Raw genomic sequence first — 20,352 nt, forward strand, 5'->3', positions numbered from 1 at the left:
AAAATAATAAAAAATTCTAAGAACATGTTAGGATAAAGCCTTTTAAAGGCTTTTTCGACACATCTTCTGTTTGTTTTTTGAGTTATTCAGGTTCCTATGTCATGTTCAACACCTTAGCACCCGGTTTTATTATTTATTGTTCTGAAATAATGCTCTGCAATGCCAAAAGGGAAGATTAAAATGTAAGTAGAATTTGGTACAACAAATCAAGAGAAAGATATGAAGATCAGAGGAGTATTTTTAAAAATTGAGATACTTTGGATTTTTTGAGGTGTAACTACAGTGCAGAATACTTTTTAATAGATTCAAAATAATTTAATATTAACTGGAAAATAGAGTTTTCAGATACCCATCAAATAGTTAGAAAATTCTATACAGTTTAAGGGCAATTTTGCTGCTTTAAGCTGTTTGTTTGAGTGCCAAGCAAGCATTTATTCAATGTTTATGGTGTAAGCATTTAACTAGAAAGTAAAAGATTACTTAACAGTACTTGTGTGCGATTGACAGATATTGGAATTTGACTGCACTCTATGCTACTTAAAATGATAACAAATGAAATGTGTGTACCCAGAAAAGCTGGTTTTGGATGGATGAACTTGATTTGCTGATGAAAGTAAAATGAAATAAATTACACTTCAACCTCTCTGAAAATGGCATGTAATGCTGAACTGAACTGTAAGTATTTCATTCGGAGACTTCAAATAGGTTGTCTAAGATTTTTTTAAACCTAAATAGAGAATAAAATACAATAATCTCCATGAAACTTCTGGAAAGATACTTTAAATTGTCATTTTATGCAGGGAAGCACAACAGAGTTTTGCAGAGCTGATGTGTTGTTAATATGATTATTCCATCTAGATTTATTTTCCCTTTCAGATTTTACATCACTGTTTTATTTATCTGCCTCATAGAAGGAAAATTAGATAAAAATAACAGCATGAAGAAAAATATAGATCAGAATTTAGCTTTATTGACTAAGTCAATATAGTGACTTACAATATTTAAGAACAATAAAAACCTTTCCACTGCAATAATTATTTGAAGTGAAGAGTAAATTTTTAAAATTTATTTTCCAAAATCCTGCAGCGTATAACCTGTTTTCTACCAGTGAAGGACAAACTCAGATTTACTGGATAGAAGCTATAAACTATGGTGGAAATGAATTTCTTATTTTCATTGGACAAGATGAATTGGGTCCTTTGTTCCCTATTCTGTCTTCATAAACTGCTTCTAAAATGATTTTTTGATGCATTGTGCACAAAACTATATTTTGATCTACGAAAGTTCAAAGAGACTCGACCACAGAATGTTTAATTCTTTTTTCAGTTATAAGTTTGTCAACACAAAAATCTACCTTGGGAAAGTTGAGTTTGCTAACATTTTCTCAAGGGTGTTTTTTTGTCATATTTCAAACAATTTTTAAGGGAAGTGCAAAGATGCTTTCATGTCAGTGTACCTCATTAGGGAGAGATTAGTTTGAAATATTTAATTTTGCTCTGAACAAAAAGGGAACATTTCAGTATCACAAAATTTTGCAGAGGACAAAAAGTCATCCCAGCTATCATTAAGGTTCCCTTAATGGCTGGAAGATTTCTTCTGCTGTCAAGCTTGGAGGAGAGATTCACACGTCAGGATGCTGTCAGGATGGGATATGACAACAGCCTCACATCCCTCTCATGAGCTGTAAGGCTGAATTACCTTCTAAAAAGAAAGAAAGAGGGGAAGAAATGTATCTCACCTTGATACAGACATAGCCTGAGTAATTAGTAGTTTCAATCAGGAGACAATCCAGCAAGTGTTGCTCTAGCAACAAGCACCCACAGGAGTACCAGTGTCCCCAGAGCTTCCCAGAGTCCCCTAAGATTTCAGGTAGGGGCACCTCAGAGGACCTGTCCTAAAGAGCTGGGACCTGAACATGCACATGTACAATGCTTCTACAATGCAATGCTTCTCCTTATGGTCATAATCTCAGATACTGTGGTCCTACTACCAGATTGACCTGCTCTCTTAACTGCAGGTTATGTTTTCCCTTCCACTGTTCCCTTTTCATAATTCTTCTGACCCTGTTTTCATCTTTACTCCTTTTCTTTTGGGGGCAATGTCAGAACCTTTCAATTTCTCAGAATTAGAAACAACTAAGGAAATCTGTCAGCTCCAGCAATACACAAACCTGTTCACTGAAGTATCCAAATAACACTGCCAATGCCTCTTTTCCTAGCCTTTGTCTTCATTTAGAGCCTTTTAATTTACTGCACATTTACATATTTTAAGACACATTAGCAGAACTTTGATTGTTCTTTATAGGGTCCAGCATGTTAATTCAACAACAATTATTTCATACATGGAAATTGGTGAAATAAAGATCCACGAAAAAGCTGGGAGGAAAGGACTTGGAAGCATAGCATTTTTTTTTTCTTTGTGTACTGTTCCTCTGAGAAAGGGGGAAGATTATCAGTGGTCAGACAAGGAACATTTAAGAACTGGATTCCTTAAGACTTCAAGAGCGTGCAGGAGAGACAGGATCACCAGACTCATCCAGAGTAAAGATGGCAGAACAGAGGCAGTTTCTTGAGTTATTTTTCTGTTAAAGACATAATATATATACATCCTACTGTGCTATTTATTCTGCATTATTGAATCAGAATTGAAGAATCATGGCTTTGCTGTGTTATTTATTATGCAGAATTAATCTCCATGCCTATGCATGTTTACACTAAGGGTGCTACAGTTACTTTCATGGAGACAAGGTGCAGGGTGCATTACATCCCTGACATTTTGTGTAGGCTCTTAATCTTACATGCATTTCACACCACTTCACTCTACTAATTCATTACTAGGGTTGGACCTTGTTACCCCAGCAGCATACACCCCAAATTAAAAATGACTGCAGGATCTAATCACTGATGCTTTCAGGTGTAATTGTTACCCAGTTAATGAGCAGAAATTAAAAATCCCATTAATTTCGTTACAACACTTTATTTTGCACACACTTTCTGGACCTGTGATTGCAGGCTTTGTGTAGATTGCCATGCAAATGATGCCTAAAGAGGCTGACCTGAAACAGAGGCTAGACAGAGTCAAAGGAATAAAGTGGGATTTATTGAAAGGCCTTCAAGGGATACACCTTGGGCAGTACAAGAGCTTGGCCATGGCTCTGCCAGAAGTGGACCCAGGGTGGACACAAGATGCACAACCTGTCATGAAATTTCACATTTTTATAAGTTTTGGTCCATTTACATGTTGGGGTCAATTTTCCAATTACAGCTTTATGTTATGAAGTCCCATCCTTCCAGATTGCTCTCCTCAATTCACCACTGTTTACACTTCTTGAGCCTAAAGCTGCAATGGTGTCCTTGGTTCTCAAGCTGGAAAAGGATTGTTTTGTCAAACTAAACTGTGAAGAGAACTTGCTAACACTATATATGAAGTTCAGAGTCACACACTAAAGCAGTATAGAATCTAAAAAAATATGAAAGCTAAAATTTAAAGCACCACAAATATCTAATTTGAAATAACAGGCATTATGTTCTATTATGTTCTGTCTGTGTTCAGTTCTGTCTGTTCCCAAACCCCATTTCCTCAGTGTCCTGCTTCTCAGATCTTCTGGAAGACTCTGGCTGCAGGTGACAGCACTGTGACCAGTGATGATATTCTCAACCAAGCTTCTTTTTCCCTCAACATGCCTGATCCAGAGCTGCATCTGGCCCAACATCTACCTGGTCCTGTTCTGATCTTTAGTGAGGTTCGATACTGGACCTCACTTTTAATATGCCTGTATATACTTTTGTAAGCTTTCGATATGTGTATGTAATTGGGAATCACTGCTCTCAAAGTTTCCCTTTTGATTTGCCACAGTATAAATATGACCACTAAGCTATAAAGTTATCTGTACACCAAAGTGGTCAAATTATGATGCCACAAAAAGCAGCATAATAAACAAAACCACAGAATGATATAGAGTATAACTATTATCAAACTGAGTACAACACACTAAAGTAACTCCTTCTGTAGCTGCCAGGGAAGAAAATCACTTTGACAAAGCAAAGCAAGGGAAGCTTAATAAATAAATGATACAAGGCAATTCTTAGCCCTCTCCCTTTTAACTTTAATGGAAAAGTCTCCTAAGGAGAATAATTCCAAAGAGCTTCTAGGAATAGTGAAATGGATAGATGTTTTTGTAAGGGCAAAAAAGATAGGTGAAGCACAAATATGGACTTTCCTGGTCTTCACTGATCAGCACTTTGCCTTTTGCTTTGAAAGCTGTTATTACTCCCTAAATAACCTCCTTGTTGTTACTCCACTTTCTCTGTAATAGGGGTGGCAGCTGTTTGCTATCGTGCGTCACAAGTCTGAAGGTGTATTTCGGTGGTAAATACAGAGTATGAAACCCACTATTTGGATGTCATTCCCACTGCTCAACTAACATGCTGTCACTGTCATTTTAGCATCCTAATTACATCAACATTGTCCTTTGTGACTCTCGCTGCAGATTTCCAATCAAAATATCTGTGATGAGGGAAGTAGCATTATTGCAATCAAACAGCTGAACAGCATCTCTAATCGTAGCTCATTCAACTTCCCAGACACACTACAGAACATAGATCTGAACAGCTAAACATGGCAGGAAATACACCTATGCTGTGAACTGCTGTGGCTTAGACAGCTGCTGAGGAGCAGCAAACATGGATGAGAATTGCCAGACTTCAGTGCACCTCACGCCTATAACATTGAAGGATGGTAAAGGAAGAGCATAACCAGTATAATTTCTGCCTCTTAGTATCTTTCCTGAGTGCTTGCATATATGTATATGAATTCACACACACACGAAAAAAGTCCCACACGATTAAATTATTTGAAATATTTTACCATCGGTTTTGTTTCAATTTCATGGTGAACCTAAATCCAGGAAGCCTGAGGTTCCTGGGTTCTTCAGCACTGTGAATACACAGAGATTCCATTTTCCCAAGGAGTACATTTCTAGAAATCACAGCAGTACTGCAAAGCATGAAAAAGTAATGTGCTCTACCCCAAAAACTAAGATGCAAAACATACAGTATTGATTGCAAAAAATCCTACTAGGAGACTGTAGGAAAGCAGCTCCTGAGTTTCACTGCTATTTCCAATAAAGTATAAAGAGCTTGCTGCTTGTTCTCTCAAGGCAGAGAGCCCTTAATGTGGAAGGTTTGAAATAGTCTCGAACAAATGCTCTTTTCTATCTTTTCTGATTGTTTTTCTTCTTTTGATGCCACATGGGTCTGAACCATGACTGCAGCCTATTTTGTGTCAGGAGCAAAAGTGTAGCCAGTTGTGCTGGATACACTTGGCTGCAATACATCATTAGGAACTGGTTTAGCAATTGTGTAGATCCAGAGTAGAAAAATATTTGAGTGATGCTCTCTGTGATTTGGAACTCATGAGAGGTGTGGAATGAATATGGTCTGAATATCTCTAGCACTATTACTATTACAGAATAACTGCTCTAATTTGGAGAAATTTGCCACGGATTGGATGCTCCTGTCCTGTTTTACTGCATGGTAGGTCTATGTTAGTTAGCATGTGTGGTGAAATATTTTCTGCAAATTTTGGTGTTTTCATTTTTTTTGCTTTTCTCCTAAAATGATCCATGAATTTTACACTCCTATCCTCTGTTGACATCTCTACCAGTGAGAGCACTAGTGAAACAAAAGCTTCTTCCCCGATAATGGTATACACATTCCTGTCTGCACTTTTGGTGAAGAAAGCAATGACTGTGGTATGCCAGTACTGTCCTTGCTCCTAAAATATGAAGAAATATGAAGAATATGTTTATTTTGTGCAAAAAATACATGAAGCTTTTATTCCACCAGGGAAAGATATTCTGAGGTCTAAAAGAAGGTTTCAGAACTACTTACGCTATAAATAACTGAAAGTGTCTCCTTCCTTATTCTGTTATTAAAGAAAAAAAAGGTTAGGATCCTTGCAGAGCTCTCAGATCTAGAATCTGTTCTTGAGCTAAAGCTTCATCCTGAACCATCAAAGCTGTCTGATCTGCAGCAAGTCTTCCCAAATGCACGTGGAGTTCCCATTCACATTCTAGTCTCTTTCCCAGTTTTTTCCTCAGATTGTCAATCTCACTACTTAATCAAGGTACCAGTTTCCAGCATTGCTCCCAAAGCATTGCTGAGTGTTGCAGCAATTGCCTGGCTTTGGAAATCCTGGTATAGCCAGATATGTTACCTGTAAACAACCCTGTTTTTTAAGAGATTGTGGAAAGCATAATTATTAGTCTTATATTTAATTTTGCTATAAAGGATTTTATTACTCAAATAAAATCTCCCTCTACACCAAAAGGAGCAAGTTTATTTCACTGTAAACTTCTTTACACTTTAAAAGTATAATTTAATTCCTTTACATTCACAAATATCTTCAGATTGCCATAAAAGAGAAGCTGTGATGGCACTTCTGACAGAAATTAGAAATGAGAGTGACCTATTATAAGTTTGAGTGTTGATGACATTTTAGCTGGTCTGCTTGAATGTTGAAAGAGCTGATGGGGACAATGGCAAGTCAGATCTTATGCCTTGATTTAGATTCCTCAAACAAAAAATGGAGTTAAAGAGACTCACCTTCTTTGTACAGCATTCTGAAAGTAGGTACAGAAATTATCATGTAACTAATATCGTGTAACTGTTTCTCTTGTACTGACTGAATCCTCTGTTAAGTGAGTAATTGGGGTCTGTGACAGCTTTGGGCTTGCAAATCAGCGCAGATGAGATTCAGCAGACTGGAAAAGCAAAAATCAAAAAGTGATCTATCAGATTACTTCCTAATCTCAGTGTCATGTCAAGTGCACATAGTAGGTTGTAGTAATTGCAGAAGAAACTCTGATTTGCATTTCTGGTAGGTCCAGATCACCAGATCATAGCCTCAATGTGTTTGCTTTCCAAATGAGAACAAAATAAATAATTTTAGTTTGGATATCATGGGAGCACCAGCTGTAAGTTACCTGAGCTGATATATCCAACATTTCAGCATGGCTTTAGGGGGGCTGGCTGCACTGGTGCCCTGCAAAACAACATGGGGCAGAGCTGACTCACTTCTTGAGTATGGCCAGATCCACTGTGCAGCAAAGATCTTACACAGCATAGACATTGTGGCAGTCCTTATGAATCACAATGCATTAGCACTCCTACTACTTGACACCAAAGGGCAATGGGGTCAGAACTTTGCTCACAGGAGGCACGTACAGGTAATAGTAATGCACTGCATGGACCTTGTGTGTAAAGGATTTCCTGTTTGAAAGACTGTCATGCACTTTCCTTTATTGACACCAAGTTCTTTAAGCTGAGAAAATACAGTTTCTATTCTAGTATGACTTCAAAGCCTGGAAAAAGCAGTTTTTAGCCTCGAGGTGTTATGAAGAAGGATAACACTGATGGGCAGAGAGGAAAAGCAGACTAGGCAAATATACCCCAAGCTGATATGCAGTACAGCTATTATTATTATTACATTTTGTCTGCCTTTATATACTGTATATTTAGAGGCTTGGTAGTAGAGAAGAATTAGCAGTCCCTGTTAATCTATTCATTACTTTCAGAGATATTTCAAATGCTTTTTTAGTGGCATGGATCTAAACCCAAAGAAATCAATAAGAAGAAGTAGACTACTACAGTTACACATTAGAAAAAAGAAAACAAAAGTATTTATGTAGTTCTGTCCCATGTTACCCTCTTTTTTCTTGCTGCATTATCAGTGTAGTTATGCCATTGTAGCCCATTGCTATTAAAATTAGTTAACAAAGGTTATTTTTGAGAAAGTTTAAAAGTTTTCGGTTGTGCCATTGTCTCTGAGGCAAAATTTACCTCAAATTCCTTCTTCGGTTTTCTTCTCTCAGGTACTTCAGATTATTTTCCCAAAACGTGATTTTCAATTCAGAGTTATCTTTTTAATGACATATGAACTACAACAGTGATCACAGATATTTTTTTTCTGTATTATAATTTTAATATGCTCTTAGTAAGCTCATAATATTGCTTTATAAACTTAGTTATAAGAATAATAAGGATGAATGAAGACTCCTATTTCTATTTTCTTTCAGAATCCATTCTCTGTGGGAGCTAAAGAAAAAAGAGCTAAAAAAAGGTGTTATGACAATAAGAAGATTAAATATTAAGTGTCAGCAAGTGTTTCTATTTCTCTGAAAAGACATATATAAAATTATCTTTTTAAAGCTTCTTACAGAGTATTTTATAACTGTTTTACACAGAGTATAAATAAATCACCTAATTTTGGACTAGCCATTTAATAAATATAAAGAATCTTAAAGAAATTAACTCTTTTACACACAAAACACTTGTTAATTCTCACTATGTGAGTCTAATGATGATGGCCACATTAAATTCTTTATTTAGTACATACTAATGGTTTTGAGAACAAGTGTAATTTAATCTTAAACAAGATGTTGCAGAATTCTACAAAGTCCCAAGTCAAAAGAGTAAGCTTGGTAAAACGCATCCTATTTGTGGAAGGAATAAGGTCCCACTTTAAAAAATCACCTGACATCCATATGTGACAGAAAACCATCACTGTTTTCAAAAATAACCTAGACATTTTAATTGGGACTTCAATCTTGTAAAAGTTAGGCATATTTTCTAAATTGGGTGTTTAATCTATTTTCATATTTGAGGAGAGAGACTACTAAGTAAGTAATTCACAGAATAGATGTCCTTTAGGAAGACTAGATGCTTATTTCTTATTTCCTCTAGGGATGTAGTTATTAATCCTCTTTTGGAGTCAAGTGGATGAAGGAGTAGAATCTTTCTGGGTTGGCAGGTGGCGAATGTAAGGAACATGTATTAAATGCCATCCTAGAAAATTGGAGAATAAAATCCAAATTCCTTCTGTGTTTGATTTGAGTCCTTATCTTCCAGGAAAGAAATCTAACAACTAGGCTGTAAGGAGGAATTCAGAAATAAGGGTCTTTGTGCATCACAGGTGAGACTTAAATACTTGACTACTGTAACAGAATGTGATTCTCACCAGAACATTGTGGCTGTGGAGACAAAATCTTCCATCTGTGATGCATCCTAGAATACAGCAGCTTCATGTGACAGATTGCAGAATGGGCAAATATCTGTTTTAAAATGAAACAAAACACATTTTAAGGACATCTTGTGACATCATAAGTCAGTGCTTTCAGCTACATGTCAATCAGCTATCCTTCCTCTCTCTCCATGCTGACTTATGTGAAGTTCAGTCCACATAAAAATCCAAAAATCCTGAGGGGGTGAGACATACTATAGGGAGAGCACGTTTTGATTTGAGAATCCTAGGAGGTAATGACATGTCCCCAGGCTTTTGGTAGCTCAGTCACAGTAGAAAGGTCTGTGGCTTCCTCAGAGCCAAGCAGCCAATCTGGATTTTCATGCTGGAGACTCCATCAACAATTTGGATGAAGAAGTCTCCAGAGACAGCAAGGCTACACGGCTGCTGAGAGGGTGGAATGTCCCACAGGTGCCTTAACATTTGGACTTAGTAACATGAGGCTGTTGCCTAAGTCCTCTTCAATGAGACTTTGACTCTCTAGGTTCTATATGAAATATTTCCATAAGTGCCTGTAGGTTAAATGTTTTACTTTTATGTAAGGACCTGAAAATTCAAATAATACACCAGAGGGAGAATCTTTACTAAAGATTCTGGGTATTATATTAAGCTGTTAACATTCCTACTTTTAAATTCTGTCCTCTCCATGCCTTGTGCATGCTTTGGAAAATGAGATTTTAGAAATTCTTTCATAACATACTGTGAAAAACTACCCTCCCACTTCACTGGAAAAATGCAGAAATTTTGTTGTGTCAAACACTGACCTAATTTTCATAACATCAGGTTTCCCTATAATGAAGAAATATAGTGTACATACAAGTTTTTTAGGGCTTTGATATGTTTGAAAACAAAATCCAATTAAACTCCTATATTTGCTAATCTTTGTCTTAATAAAGTTGCTGTGGGTGTTATTGGCTGTTTATATCATGAAAACATGGCAAAGCAGCATGATTATTTTCATATTTGTGTTTAGATATTTTTCCATTATAAACACATGAGAAAATCTGCTTGAATCTTTTCAATATAGAAATCAGCAAATAGTTTTTAAAAGGAGAGAAGGTAATTAACTTCACTTCTTAATGATGCTCTTAATTTAAACTATGCAAGAGATGTTTAATGAGTGAGAGAAATGTTGCAGAAAAAACCTGTTCCTCAGTAAAAAAAACCAAAAAAGAATCAGCAGAGTTTGAATCTATTTGTACATCTTCAGCAGACTTACTCTGTGACCTTAACCAAAGTGTTTCATTTTTGTACCCTGCAGTTTTTCTACAAAACAGAAATAATAAGAGTCAACTTGCTGAGAGATTGTGGGCCTTAATTGTTTAGTATTTATATCTTCTGAGAGAATATAGATAGGATTGCAGAATGTGATGAATGATTAGCATTCTTTTGCTATTACCAAGCTCTGATATTTTTGCCCAGCTATTTTATCATACAAAAATCTTTACTTTTTATAGCCCTGTATCCAACAACCACCCTGACTGAAATGTATTGAGCAACAAATATGAAGTCCTTCTCATGCCTCTTAAATGTAATTAGTGCCCAAATTACTCTCAAAAGCAATAGAGAACAATAACAGTCTACCTCCACTGATTGTACCTGCCAGTTCCACAGGAAGATGAGGAAAGAGTGTCTTCCAGGTAAAATATATTTACCGCAATTTAATGGTTTAAAGCCCCCAAATCAGCACAGAACTCATTGTCTTCAGGTTTAGCATGCAGCTTCCTGGAGACTGGAAAAAACCTCAGCTTTCTGCTTCTGATTGCTCGTAGGCAACAGACAAGATTTGTTCTGCAGGTGATGAGTTCCTGAAGCACAGGTCTGGCCCACACAGCTGCTGGATCTGGGTACCCCGGACAGAACATGAAGCAAACCTCTCAAGCAGAACTAACAAGAAAAAGGCTACATAGGTACCAAATGCTCTCTAATGGTTGGTGAATTGTTCAGAGAAATTGCAGAGTAGTGCTTGTGATGAACAAGTACTGCTACTTTGAAGCAAAAAGAAATTGCCAACAAATACTTTCAAAAATTTCCTACATAGTTCAACAGAAAGAGGTTAATGATCTTTTTTATGAAAACATTTTCTTATTGTTATTGGTCTTACTTCATGTATTGTTACTTTGGATTGGGGCGTGTGGACAAAGGTCTTCAACTTCAAATATCTGATGCAGCTAAGCAAGTGGAACTTCCAACCTGACTTATTTGTCAGCATATACTAGGAGAGGGTGCATGTATCCTTTCTGGTTATAAAAGTAATTTTACTTTGCATGGTGAAAATTATAATGCTTTCACACAAAATATGTAACAAGACAACAAAACCAGGAAATTAGTACTCTCTCCTATCTACATTTAATCTTGCTTTGTGGAGTTTGCATATATGTATTCTCATATACATATAGTATATATATATGAGAATATAGAGTAATATAAAATGCAATGACATCAGAAATATTCTATACCTTGACTATAGAATAAGCTGAACTATAGATCCTGAACTGTTATAAACAGGGTGCAAAACAGTGTATATAAAACTCTTATCTGTACATGTCTTCTCTACTTTCTTTTAAAATAAGAGTAGATTTTTTAAAATAAAATAGATTTTTTAAAATAAAAATCTGAAGGGCGGTGTCACTACCTGGGATGTTGCAGACTGTGAAGAGCATTTTATTTGAAAACTGCAAGCAGCAGCTCAAGATATAAATTCCATCATGCCATTACAAACATGAAAATGAATGAAACCAAAAAAACCCCAAAAGAAAATAAAGTCTGTGCACAATAAACACAGATCCAAAAATGGTTTATGAATATGTTACGGTAAAGAAAATAACACAATAAAATAATTAGAAAATAAAAAAATAATATAATTATAAAATATGGAATAAAGTTTGCTGTGTAATTATTTACTTATTTATTTTATTTATTATTTGAAATTATTATCTTTGTAATTTAAAATGGTATCAGTAACATGCAAAATATAATAAATTTTCCTGTGATGAGAAAAACCAGCTTTTTCAGGACAGAATCATAGTCTCCTCTCAGGGTTGAATAGACTTTTAACCATTTGTCAATATGACAGGTCTTAAATTCACAGAAAATAATACAGGGATGCAAAAAGTACTATTTCATATTATTGAATGCTAAGGACATCAGAGCTACTAGCCATGACAAGTGAAAATGACAAATCCAAACCATGTAGCAAGTATGTTAAATAATGTTTGGAGCAAAGAGTGTAAACTTTACAACTTACTGGTAAAAAAATTTTGAATGCCTTTAGAAGGACAAGATGCAGATATTTTTGACCAATATGATCATATTTTTAATGTGCCATGTACATTTACAACCCTGGAATCATTTACAATCTATCAGATTAATCTAACTATATAAGTGTCAGATGTGATTTGAAGAAGTAGAAGGAAGAAATGCAATTAGAATATCAAAAAGGCACAATATGTTTATTCTGTTTTGAATTACTGCTGTCCAACTTTCCCATGTATTTGTCACACCTCTCCAATCTGACCTTCAGGGTAAAGAACCAAACACGCAGAACATCAGGTTTCTTACTTTGTACTCACAGCCTTTTTTTGTCCTTTTCTAGCTATTTCAAATCCATTTAATATTTCAGTTGTAGTTTGGGTATTTTCAGACCTAAATAGAAGAGTTTCTTGTTTTTTTAATGGTAAAAAAAGTGAAAAAAAATTGATTTTTACCTGGTTCATGCACTAAAAGATTTCTCTTAGTTCACTATCATTGACTTTCTCAGTAAAACTCCTCTTGATTAGCCTCTGCAGTATGCCAAATTCTCCTTCAAAGCTGGGTCAAAGGCTTTTGAGTATTCCCAACTTGCTGGTGTGTAGGGTAAGGATTTCAGCTGAGTGTTGTAGCTTCCATTAAAACTGTCTGGTGTGCTGAGGATGAAACAAGCCTTGCACCAAACACAGAGCAGGCCTTGGAGAGCAGCTCCAGGGGATAACCAGCATACAGCACACCCTTACCTTCAAGCAGCTGAAGAACACTTGGCTTAAAGCATTCAGTAGATATGTTCTTAAAAGGCCAAAGTTGTACTTCAGGAACACATTCTAATTTAAAATGGAATTAGCAGCTACTTGCTACAGTGAGATTTCCCAGAGAGAGACTCTTGAGGATGCTCTGAGCAGTTCTTTTACACAAAATATTGAAAATGAATTGCAGCACAAAACCTCTTAACTCCCTACACTTACCAAAGGCATCTTTTCCCACTCCCTCTCTTCCAATAGACTTTTTTTTTTCAGTGTTTCTGTTTACCCCCTCAGAGAAATCAGAAGTGTGTGTCTTTGCTCTTTTTTTTGCTCCATCTGATATCGCATTAGCTCTGAGTCACCTGCATTCTCCTGAGCTCTCAGTCTGATCTTGTCTAGGAATTGCACTCATTAGCTCAGCTGAAACAACAGCTCACAAAGACATCACTAGCATCATGTACAGAGCACAGAGTCAAGGTCAGGTTGCTTAACATATGCATTTGTTCAGCTGTTTCTGAATTTCCTCCTGCAAATGTGAGCTTGGGGACTGAGTGAGCTTGCTCAATGCTTCTAGAGATCCTAAATGGAATAATTTGATGTAAGGTTCTTACATCTGGAAAACTGGGTTTTCAGCTTTAATTAATTTTTTTGCTGTTGTTTTAAAGGCTATTTTAAAATTTCAGCTACTTCAAATAGAAAAGATAGTGTTAGAGTGTATTACATTATCTGAGAAATACTTAAATACATGTAAATGGTAGCTGTACTATAAAACATGTGGAAAATAGTAAAGTTAAGACTAAAAAGGAAGTTGCTATTTCCTGATGGCTCTAAACTATGATATATATGATGAGAAAAATTGTCATTTTTGTTCAAACTGAAAATCTGAAGTACTTTTTTGTATACAATACACTTTATTATTCAGTGGAATTTGACTTGCACTTTTGCTTTAGGAGTGATGTCTTGCTTAATAGAGGATGGACAGAGCCTACTTCAAACTGACTTGATTTGTGTCATCAGGTAGCTCAAATTTTTTTAATATTTTGCAAAATTATATGACCACAGAACCTGTTCCTTTATAAAGATGTAGTTTAACTGGTTTATGTAACACTTAGTTGAAACTTATAAAATATTATAATAATAACATATCTTTTGTCAAGATCCTAGAGGGCTCCATCAAAACAAAAATTCAATTGTGTTTGTATTATGAACATTCCCTTGCAGGTGGAAAACTTGCCACAAGAAATATTTTGCCTGAGCCAAGATACAATAAATGATGGCAGCAAAAGAGGAGAAGAATGATAAGACAAAAATAGAGAAAGGAAGATCATGCATTTAAGTATGCAGGTCCCAATGGCTTTAGAAAACTTTAAGTATCTGATCTATATCAGTCATCCTATTTGCTAGTGAATTCATACCAGAGTGCTATCTTCTTTTTTTGGTTTTTTTTAACTTTTCTTTCCTTAGTTGTTAATGGCAAGATCAACTTGAGGAGCCTATTGTAGCATTAAAGGGCAACCTAGAGGGAACTTGAAAGGTGTTTCCTACCACAGCAGCTAAATGATGTGAAGATGGACAGGTTCCAAGGTGAGCACAATGGCAAAAACATAAAGGCTGACTCTGATGTAGTAGGAAACAGGAGAAGGAGAAAGAGCTTCAGAACAGAAGCAAACTTGCAATATCAACTGACATGACTATTTTGGCAGCTGTATTTTATATGAGCAGAGCAGAGCAATGAGGAGCCTGGTCAAAAACTTAAGAGAGCAGAGGTGGGCTTTAGCAGCAATAAAAGAAAACATGGTATAAGCTCATCTGAAGGAACCACATGGCTTTTTCATGGCAATAAAGGCAATGGAAAAGGAGGAACTGAAAATTTTCTCTTGCAAGTTAAGAAATTGCTGGGTTTTTAATGTTGGATTATCTGAACAATCTGCAAGCACTGCCTCATGGCAATCCAGTCCAATGGTGGGAAGGGATGGAACATCTAGGTAAGAAAAACACAGAGTATTCCTATGTCCACACACTAAGTCAATGTTCTTATTGCTGACCCTCATTTTATTCCCTTTCTTTCCTGTGTACTTTAAAAATATTCTATATAGCAAATATTTTCGAGTGTGGTCTTCTGTCTCTCCAGGCTGATTTGTTTTCTCAGTGCTTGCTGAATACTCTGAATGAATAATCTGAAATCTTTAAATCTAATTGCATTATTTATTATCTTTTTGAGTAGACAACTAACTTAGCCTCTGAAGTGGTGGAACTTGAGTGGATGATGTCTTGTTTGCCACAGAGGCAAGCATTGTCTTCTCTTTCTCCTTTTGCAGTGTGACTACCACAGTGAAGGTTCTGTCCCCTTAATCCTTTTAAAGAAGAGACCTTTTCTACAGGATATGTCCTCTCAGAACACAAGTGAGGAGGGAGGGTTATAAAATGCATTTATACTTCACAAGTAGAAGCCAAAAGGCATTTATAGCCACTAACAGGGATGCTGTTTGTATGAAATATGTCTCAATAACTGCACTGCTCCTGAGTTAAATAATTTCCTTACCCATTTTTCTATCATTTCTCCATCAAATTACAAGGATGATATCTGAGTGCAAAATAGCCCTAAGATTGCCCTGGCATCTACAATTCTTTCCCAAACTGAAAGATTCCATCCCAGATAACACTCACAAATCGTCTTTCCATCCTGCAACCACTCACTTCCCTTTTAACATTAATCTCCAAAGTGAAATTATCCTAAACACTCTTCGAAATACATCCTTCACAGGTGTTAGGAATAATTTCCTCTGCTCTGAGCTCATATGCATCTTCTAGTCATTTATGCAGGCAGCATATGGCCACTTTTTTCTGGCTTTTCTGCCTTTTCTTATAATCTAAATCTTGTGGCAATTTTGTAACTTTTTTCTAATGAAAGGAAATTGAAGAATGTGAGAATACATGCTCAGACTCACTTGTCTTAAGAACTAGGAAAGGGTTCATGCAGATACAATTTAATGCTGCAATGCCTGAAACTTCCACACTTGGAGCCAAGTGTAATGTTTGCACTGAGGAGTGCATTGTGCTGCTGAGAAGGGGAGCACTTGGAGTTGGGTTTGCAATATAAAATCATGTGCCCCTATTCCCTTGAACAAATGGAACATCTAGATGTGTACAAGAGGGATTTGCACTTAGCAGCAGCTGAAACAGTTTGATGCTTAAACCAGTCCAGAGCAGGGTCAATCTACAACTCCATTTTCCTTACAAGTAGGCATCTTCAGGTGGTAGGCGTCATCTCTTTTAAACAGGAATAAGGGTCCTGAAGCCCAGCCCCTGCCCTTGGCTACCAAATAAGGTGTTAAGTGGCCTTTCCTTTCTCGGATGTGAAGGAAGTAGAGTACAGCACTCAGAATTGTTAAGGTTGGAAAAGACCTTCAAGAGCATCAAATCCAAGTAAAAGCAAGTATTTTCAGAAGAGTGACCTAGCCAACAAACCAACAAACTCATTGTGGAAAGATGTTGGTGAAACAACTTCTATTTTTCCCCTGTTGCATTTTGTCAGCCAAGAATATGAAAGGAATGGAGGCCAAAAGGATTGTATTTTTTCCACATCTCACCAGTGCAGAACTTTGTGTTACAACACACACCTAAGAAAGAGTGTTCTAGAGGAATCCTGCCAATATGCTGAATTGTAGGTCCTTAGTAAATATAATGTTTGACCTGGAGATAATTGAAAAGATAAGAAATAAATTCTTCCTGTGCTGAGGAGGCATAAAGCCAGAATAGTTATAGTTGGCTTAAAACACTCATCTTCAAAACAGAAGCTTCACCCATGAAGCTCGGATGCTACTTTGAATTTAGACTTGGAAATTATTATTTTTTCCATCTGAACCTCCTGAATGTTCACACTTAAACAAAGCAGAATTACTCATGACCTTAACATTGAACACAAACAAAGTATTTGGATGGTATGGACATGAGGTAAAATATATGATGCTTAATAATGGAAGTGGGATTTTCCAAGTTCCCGGCTGGGTTAGTACAAACTTGTCTCCCTTATCTGCCAACCCATATATACAACCAGCATGGCTACTTTGGTTCCAAATTACAGGGTACCTAGCTGCTTCTGTTCTGATGGGAAAGCCCTCTTCTCTTTGGGAAAGAATTTTGCAAATCTTGAAAGCCTTTTTAAATTTTCTCCAGCTTCATTCAAGAAAGCCTATTGGTTACTGATGTTTACACTAGGTAAGTTGTCCTCATGGGAATTAGGCAGCATAATACTTTCTAGAACAGAGCTAGTCTCTTGAGACCTCAAAGCCTTCCTACATTAAAGTGCTGCTTGTTGATAATTTCTTTCTTGGTTCACATATGCACAAAAATACCAGTAAGTATCTAAATAGTATTGAAAAACGGATTAAAATTTACTGGTGTTCTATTACAAAAAGGTACAAAATACTACATAATTGTCTTTAGAACTAAAATGTTTCACAACTTTCTAACATTTTATCTCCTTTTGCTGATTGCAAATTCAACTCATATATAAAAATAAGTAATTAAAAAAAAGTATTAAAGCGAATGTCTAGTCTTTTGATAATACAAATCTGCTGCTTCAGCCTCAAGTAGTTTCTCTTCCTGTGCTGTTAAATTGATTGACAGTCAATCCACTTTGTTCATCAAAAGATTTGAGGAAGCCATTTCCACCACGAGTTCTTCTCTGTAACTTTTAAAACATCAGATAACTTATTTTATCTTTCCAGATGAAATGGCATTCATTGTATCTCAGGGCTTTTTTTTGCGTGTTTGTTATCCATAGGTTATCTTAATTTGACTTTTTCTTTTTTTCAGTTTTCTGTCTCTTTTTCATTGTCCCAGTTTAATCTGATCCTGTGATTTTTTTTTCCTAGAAGAGATTTTTTGCTATTCATCTTAGTTGACAACATAATTTTTCTTGAACTATTTCTTATGCTCTTGTCTAACTAGCTATGATATAAATCTATTCCACTTGCAGAAAGGGCAGTTTGTACTTCCTTAATTTACCTACTTCAAGACACAAAACTGATTTTAATATAATTTTCAATATAAGCCAAACATGTTGTATTAAACTAGAATCACTCTGTGTTTCTCCAATACTCAAAATATTCTAAGGATGTTGGTATTCCTTATTGTACTAGTTTTCTAAAGGAGCTATAAAAGTAATTTTCATTAATGTGTGTTGATAATTCTACTGAGCTGTTACTCACGAGTAGAGAGTTAAGCACAGGCAAAAGCATTTCCCAGGAATAATTTTAAGATAATGATCATCTTGGGTAGTTATTTAGAGAATATTGTACTGAAGCAATTTGGATTCAAGCACCCTATTTTTGGTTTGAAAAAGGCAAGACTAAGGCACATGCACGTGATTCCTCACACCTACACGTGAGCACAAAATTTTTTGTACCTCAATCTAAAAAAAGTGAACATTACCTTCAACAGCTGTAATGTGGGAAAATAACAGAGTAGCTTGGCCAATAGGTTAAAAAAAAATAAGAAAAAGCTATTTTTCTTGTGTAAGTTGTTCTTGATTGAAAAGTTCATGATCAATTCCCAAATCGAGAGTTATGTTTTCCCCAGCATATATGTCTGTATCCTGTGTCCTTTGGAGACACTGTAGCAATGTGTAGGTAAATATAAGAGAGCAGAACAGGCTTAATAAAAATCAACAACAGATTTGTTTGAATAAGGATTGCATGATCAGGATTTTTACTAGCAGGCTGGAAAGTATCCAAGGTTACAAGTGCTTAGAGGGAAAGAATACACAAAGAGTGAAGGGAAGCTGAAATTTAGGGTAAAAATATTTTACCATTTGAGAACTCTTGTCTTGGGAATATATAGCAACTTTATATTTTCAGTGTATTTCTGCAGTGCTAGATCATACAAGCCTGACCTGTTTTGGCCCTAGAATTTCCATCTGTATGTATCAGGGCAAACTATATACCTTGGAGCTATTCCCTGCTCAGTCTTTCCAGTTATTATTCCTAAAACTGACACACATGAGTTGGCAATAGTTGAACTAGTAGAAGATAAGTGACTTTTTGCTGCATTTCCCCCTCATCCACTTAAGAAAATTAGGTGATGTAGCATAGATTTTATATGCAGAAGACTTCTCTTCCAGAGAATTATAAAATATGTAATCCATTTGTATAGAATTTTTCTCTGAAGTGAAATGTTCTTAATGTTGCAAATGGGCAGTTCTAACCAGCTCATTTTTGTCCTTTTGTTGGTGTGTCCTTCACATGGGTGTGATTTATGCCACCAAAAAAGTGTCACAGCTAGTGTAGAATTGAACATTTATCTAATCAAAATAATTTCACTGCAAAAATATTTTGGTCTTTTTTTTTCTCTGCACAGGAATTAGAATATCCAACCACTATGAAAACTGAAAAAGAACTGTGAAGTTGTCCTACTGACACTACTGCACTACCAAAGAAGACACTATTGCCTTACAGAAGAATCCAAATTCAAATATAGGAACAAAATGGGTAAGGGAGATGAGACACAATTAAAACAAAAACCAAACCATTGAAAAAACCCCACTCCAAAGGGTTCTTTGCCCAATCTTTTGGGCAAAAAACTGAATTGGTAACTAATTTTCATCTGGTAGCAGAGCATGGGAAAAAGAATAGTGAAATAAATCAAATATATAAATATATAAATGAATATATAAACCACTTTATATTTAAGCTAAAATATTTTTAAATCATCAGCTCACTTTTAAAATTGCAAAATAATGAAAACATCAGTTACAAGAACTAGCAGTAAACATCTCTATGACTCAGGTTTGCAATTCCACCAATAAACAGCATTTCTCTGTGTCTACCAACTTATTTAGAGACAGAATGCTTGGTTTTAAATAAAATAATTAAATGCATTTTAAACAAATGTAGTTTGTTAGTTACAGATAATATCTTCTGTTGTTTATAGGTAATCTGTTATAGTTAGATAATAGATAATCTGTTAGATTATCGATAATCTCTTCATAGCTTTAAACTCATCAGTATTCATGGTGTCCTGTTAAGCTGTAAATTAACCATCTAAAGTGTTTGGCAGATGCATGAAATGCTGGTTTGGACCTTTTTGTAATCACACCACCTGAGTCTCATTGTCTTCATAAACCAAGAGATTATCTCTTTTTACTTGGGCCAGAAGTGAAGAGAAAGTTAAAAACCAAAACAAAGCCTAATTTCACTAGCATAAATATGTGTTTTCCCACAGACTTGAGTGAGAAAATCTTTCGTCTTATCTACTAAGCCATCTGGTACCATTA

The 20,352-nt window shown here is 35.8% G+C and overlaps 1 protein-coding gene across 8 annotated transcripts in view; it reads right to left on the minus strand.

Moving 5' to 3' along the window:
- Positions 1-20,352, minus strand: part of FUT9 (fucosyltransferase 9) — a 105,296-nt gene that overhangs the window by 23,002 nt on the left and 61,942 nt on the right. For 2 of the 8 annotated variants that reach the window (XM_077174742.1, XM_077174741.1), the window contains exons 2-3: positions 9,019-9,112; positions 6,606-6,763 (exon numbers count right to left, since the gene is read on the minus strand). The exons of 3 other annotated variants lie outside the window; for them this stretch is intronic. In XM_077174742.1, coding sequence (XP_077030857.1) covers positions 6,606-6,648 — 43 coding nt within the window. In that variant the 5' untranslated portion in view covers positions 6,649-6,763; positions 9,019-9,112. Of the gene's footprint in view, positions 1-6,605; positions 6,764-6,985; positions 7,045-9,018; positions 9,113-20,352 lie in introns of those variants that run through there. 3 more of the 8 variants (XM_077174740.1, XM_077174739.1, XM_077174745.1) reach the window with 2 other exon arrangements.

This window comes from Agelaius phoeniceus, chromosome 3, assembly GCF_051311805.1.
Source record: "Agelaius phoeniceus isolate bAgePho1 chromosome 3, bAgePho1.hap1, whole genome shotgun sequence".
Lineage (NCBI taxonomy): Eukaryota > Metazoa > Chordata > Aves > Passeriformes > Icteridae > Agelaius > Agelaius phoeniceus.